The sequence below is a fragment of the Miscanthus floridulus genome, chromosome 7 (assembly GCF_019320115.1).
Source record: "Miscanthus floridulus cultivar M001 chromosome 7, ASM1932011v1, whole genome shotgun sequence".
In the NCBI taxonomy this organism is placed as follows: Eukaryota; Viridiplantae; Streptophyta; class Magnoliopsida; order Poales; family Poaceae; genus Miscanthus; species Miscanthus floridulus.
In genome coordinates this window covers 108,141,310-108,146,545 of record NC_089586.1, presented here as the reverse complement: position 1 = coordinate 108,146,545, position 5,236 = coordinate 108,141,310, and the positions used below count along the sequence as shown (strand labels likewise).

The following is a 5,236-nucleotide window of genomic DNA, read 5'->3' as shown; positions in this document are numbered from 1 at the left end:
TTGGCAACTCGTATAGGTAGGCATGACTAAAAGCGGGGAGTGTCAAGCCAAAAGGTCCAGCCCTCGGGCCAACTCTCACGAAGCTTGGTCCATCTAGGCATCTATACTCCTACAAAACCAGCTAAGTTAGGCTTGCTTACCGGGACTATATTTCAGTCGCACTTTTTCAGCGAACGAATATTGTTTTTCTCTCCCAATACTTTTCAGCTTGTCTTGCCCTCCGTTCGTTTCGCTGAAAAGAGAGAAAAACATTGTTCCTTCGCTAAAAAAAATACGACCGAAAAGACAAGCGAACAGGACTGGACAATTTTTTTTTTAAAAAAAGCAAATACATTGCAGAAACTCCATGCTCTGAACCTCTACTCATTCCTCCTTTGCCTTAGTAACCAAAATTCCTCCAGCACGTTGGAAAGTTAAATCCGTCAGGATCCACACAAAAATAAATTCATGCACATGAAAAATATCGCCAACGACGAATAGATTACCTCCAAAATATTTTCAGCTCATAACTTTTCTGAGGCCCAACCAAGGAACTTGCCAAGAGTTAGGAGGCACTAGCTTGTTTTTCCTAGGGGAGGCAAAACGTAAAAATTTCTTTCACGGAGGCCACAAACGGCTCTGGCCATTCTTGGAGACCTCAATCTCATATCAGAACAATCAAAGACTCGAAGGAGAACCACCTTCAGGACAAAATGAGGTGCCAATCATCAATTTCTCTACCATGATCCATTCCAGTTTCCAATATTATACAGGCTCATTCCTCAAACGAATGAGAAAAAGTGCATATACCAAAAAGGTTTTCTATCTCCAACAACAACATAGCCTTTCAGACCCAACTCTATGACAGCTCAGTGTGAGGTGGAAAAAAATTATCAGCAGTGAGTATGTAACCAAACAAAGCTGTGGTGGCAAACGGAGCAAAATTGGCCCTGCTTTTCCAAGGAATTCCTCCCTACCAGGCTGTCATTTCTCTGCAACTTTAATCTGCCGGAGTTAACCCATGAGCATGAGCTGTGCCAAAGCTGATGTGAGGATCAGCGATGATCTCCAACTGGAGAACTCCACTTCGACAAGTGTATGGACTACATATCTGAATGCCATGCCAGACTTTCCCCTCTTGGTGGGCATATATGCAATTGCCTGGGAGTGCTGACCGGCTGAAGTTCATTTCAGCTGAATATTGCATCGGAATAAATACTGACATGGACAGTATATCAGCTGAACATCACACATATGTTCCAGAGGATTTCCATATTCTCCCTTCGAGAGAAATAACCATAATGGTGACATCATCATGGTATTTTCTGCGGTCCCCTTGAGGTATATCTAATAGCTCATAAAAGTCCATGCCTGAAAAGGCAAACTCCAGGTTAGTACTGGCATATTGCTCATGGAAGAGACTTCTTGAAGAATCTCTAATTGATCTAGAGATTGAAGCAGGGTGACATTACTTATTTTTGTAGGAATAGATAACAATGACGTAGTGTAATCAAGTACAAAGATGTTTCAGCTGTGATAGTTGTGTGGCATACAGCCAAACTTTTCAACAACAGGCATTATAGCTATACAGTTAAGTCTCCAACCATACAGGGGTCTAATATTGGACAGATTAATCGCCTAGGTGGCACCTAGGCACTAGATGTGACCTCCCACCTATGCAGCTGTCTAGTGCACTGTGTACACATTGTAACAGCAAGAGAAGTTCTAATAGAAGCTATCATTGAAAACTTTCCTATCATAGAGCGGAAATGATTAAATGGAGCTTAGCGTTCATTACACCCAAAACACATAGGTTCATTAAGCTTGTCATTTGAATTGAACATCTTTGTGCTGAAATTTTATATTAAGCATTGCTCTGAACCAATTTGCATGATATGATCCTAGGGAAAAATAGAACTGGAAACTTTAGCTCCAGCCCTCCAAGACACTGCAAAGCTTGTCTTTTGGCACAGATAACTCATGCCATCAAAATGATTCACGGACAAGTGAAACTAATCAAAAGTTCAAAACTAGCACAAACTTATCTACGAACAGGACCTCAGGCTGTCACTATAGCTGTAGTCCTGTAGAGTCTGCTCTAAAAGCTTTGTAATCACCAAAACTACATATGAAACACCATCCATTTCGATCAAAGATTGAATCTAGACAAAATATCCCCTATCAAATGATAAAAAGGAATAATATAGAAGAAGACAAGGTATCATTTTGTCAAATAATACTTTCAAACAGAATCTGAATAGCGTAACAAGACAATGTGCAATCAAGTGTGGGTAGTAAACTTTGGCCAAAGATTCTCACATATTAGGAACTGGCAGTCTGACATACCAGGTGTTGGCAGCTGAGTTTAACCCTTGCCGTGTTGGGTTACTTCTGTTTTTTATGCATATATAAATATAATTCTTTTATTCCAGAAAGTAGCATAGTGAGCCACCCAACGCCCCAACATGAACATGTGCAAGCACATAAATGTTTGCACAGTGCACACAAGTATGTGAACCGTGATGCTAAGGGTATAATGAAACAGTCAACATCCAAAACAATAAAGAAATGAGGGCATTTGCATTCAGCGTGGAAGAAGAAGACCACACAATAAGCTTACCAGCTTTCTTTGCAGCACGGGAGAGTAGCTCTTCAATTAAACTCTGTGCAGGATCACCCTCTGGAAACCGCTCCATAAAATTCTCAACATGTAGAACTACCTCCTCATTGCTTAGGTACTGATATAAGCCATCAGACGAAAGAACAAGAAATTGATCCCTGGCAGAGAGCTTATGATGGCAAAGAGAAGGTGTGCATGATATATATGGTGCAACACCTATATACTCATTGCGAAACATCTCTAGCAACCCATCATTCAACTTTGCCTGTAAAGCATGCAGACTTCTCAATAAAATTTACTTGTTTCCCCATACCTGGACCTATCATAACAATCAACCTACAGTCTCTTTACCTGTTTGAGATACCCAGCACCAAATGCACGGGTAACTTTTAAACGACCCTTTACTCTATCATTAGCAATACACTGATCATCATCCGGATGTTCGCGTCTGATCCTCTGCACTTCCTGCACGTCAACATGAAAGAACATGAGTTCATATGCAGAAAGAATTCATAGGATAAAACACCTATGATGCTTCCCATCCATCCATACTATCCTACTACGATATATAAATTCACAACTCCAAAAGAACAATGGTCTGTCGATTATAAAGCCATGCTGTTGAACAGGACAATGCACATACTGCACATGTACTCACAGAAGCCACTACAAAGTTCACACATAATGGCATAGGTATTGCTGTACCAAAGGGCATGTTCAACCAGGATAACAAAAAACAATTGGGTCTGAATATTTATATAGGATGCAAGCTCATCTTTTCAGTGAACTCAGCAGATGCACAAATGCATTAGCATTATGCATCAATTCAGCTATGTCTGCAAAAAGGTTACCTCTTCAATGCTCGTGCTATGATCAGTCGACAGCTGCAATGCCTCAAGCCCAATTGCAGAATACCCAGGGATCCTTGACTCGGTCTCCAAGCCCACACCAATGTCCTCCACCCGCATGCTTCCAATCAAGCAGTCGTCGTCGTCTCGTCGCTGCGCCACAATGGCACGGCTATCCCCAAGGTTCATTACATACACGTCGTCGTCCCTTAGCAGGGCCACGAGCAGGCAAGCTCCGGTCACTGCCAGCTCTGGGTGGGATCCCATTGATTGACTGGTCATGTCCAGGTACGCCGACTCTGTCGTAGCTAGCGCTCGGGCCAGTGCGCTCAGTACCGCCATGTGGTCCCTCACCGCCGGCGCGGCCGTCAACCTCTTAACTCCCCACTCCCTGCCGCTTTGACCATCGCCAGCGGCAGCCGCGTGGGCCCACATGGGATGCCGCTGCTCCTTGAGCCTGGCAAGCGATAGCGCGAACCGGCCGGAGCCCGAGAAGTCGAGTTCGCTGTCTTCGTCGTCGCCATCCACCAGGAATTGCCAGAGTCGCTTGGAGTCCGGGTCGGCCTCTTCGTAGAAGATCCCACGGAGCTCGCGCAGCAGGAAGCGGTAGAGATTAGCGACCAGGAAGTCCGGGGCCTCGGGACCGTTGAAGCCGTCATAGATGCCGACGAAAAGCCAACGCTGGTCCTCGGAGACAACCACGTGAACCCTGTCCTCCCCGGCGCGGCCGTGCGCCCACTGCACGCCGTCCTCCCGGCGGAGCGGCACGACGCATGGGCGGTTCTTCTCCGAGACGCTCCGCCGCAGGCTGCCGAAGGAGGGTTTCCGGAACCTCCTCGAGAATCCTCGCGACGACGACGAGGGAGCGGGCTTGGTGGGCTTCGCGGGGAGCGGGCCGGAGAAGGGCACGGCCTGGTCGAGCGGGCCGGAGAGCTGGGCGCCGCGGTCGATGGGCCCGGAGAGGAAGAGCGGCCCCGAGGAGAGGTTGGAGAGCTGCAGCGGCGCGGAGGAGAAGGACGAGGAAGTGTGGAACGCGGAGGAGTACTGCGGCGGCATGCCGCCGCCGGCGACGGAGGAGTGGTAGATCGGCACGGGCACGGAGGAGTTGGCGGAGAGCGCGGCGCCGGAGATCGCGTGGCGGAAGGAGGACGAGTGGCCCGCGGCGGCGGCGGAGCTGGCGGCGTAGCAGAAGGAGTGGCCGAGCGCGTCGTCCAGGCACGGCCCGTCGTCAGCGGGCGCCGGCGCCGGCCGCGAGCACGTGCACGCGGTGAACAGCCGCGACGCGCCGCTGCCCATGGCATCCGACGCTCCGGCTCCGGCGGTGGAAAGCAAGCGATGTGGAACACTCGCCAAGCTACTCCAAGTGCCCTATTTTTTTACCACCAGTACGCCGCACTGCCGAGGAGAGCAGGAGGGCGGCGTGCGTGCGGGAGTGCGCCGTGCGCTATGACTAGTAGTTGCAGACTTGCAGGAGCCGCGGGGGTCCGTTTGACAAAATCAGTCTTCCTCAACGTCTCCCATGCAAATTTTGCAAGACACGAGCCGAGGCCCGGAGGACTGCGATGTGAATAGATGCTGAACTGAGGGGTTGAAACGCACCGTGCCAGGTGGAGCTGGTATGTGTTAGCAGATTAGTCTGCACCAGGCCCGCTTGTAAGCTCGTTTGTAATCGCTGGACGCGGTTGACGCGATCCGATGGACGCGGTCACCACGCGATCCGCAATGCTCGCCAACGCCACGCATGTACTTGCTCTGTCGCTGGCTCGCGTAGCAGCTTTGTAGGAGAGTC

General features: G+C 48.8%; 1 protein-coding gene across 1 annotated transcript; it reads right to left on the bottom strand.

Annotated features, from left to right (window-relative positions):
- Positions 1 to 665: 665 nt before the first annotated feature.
- LOC136464196 (probable protein phosphatase 2C 26) lies at positions 666 to 5,236 on the bottom strand. Its single transcript, XM_066463157.1, has 4 exons — positions 3,451 to 5,236; positions 2,951 to 3,064; positions 2,600 to 2,864; positions 666 to 1,350 (listed from the first exon to the last, which is right to left on the bottom strand). The coding sequence occupies exons 1-4, from the start codon at positions 4,741 to 4,743 to the stop codon at positions 1,226 to 1,228; spliced, it is 1,797 nt and encodes a 598-aa protein (XP_066319254.1). The 5' UTR covers positions 4,744 to 5,236; the 3' UTR covers positions 666 to 1,225.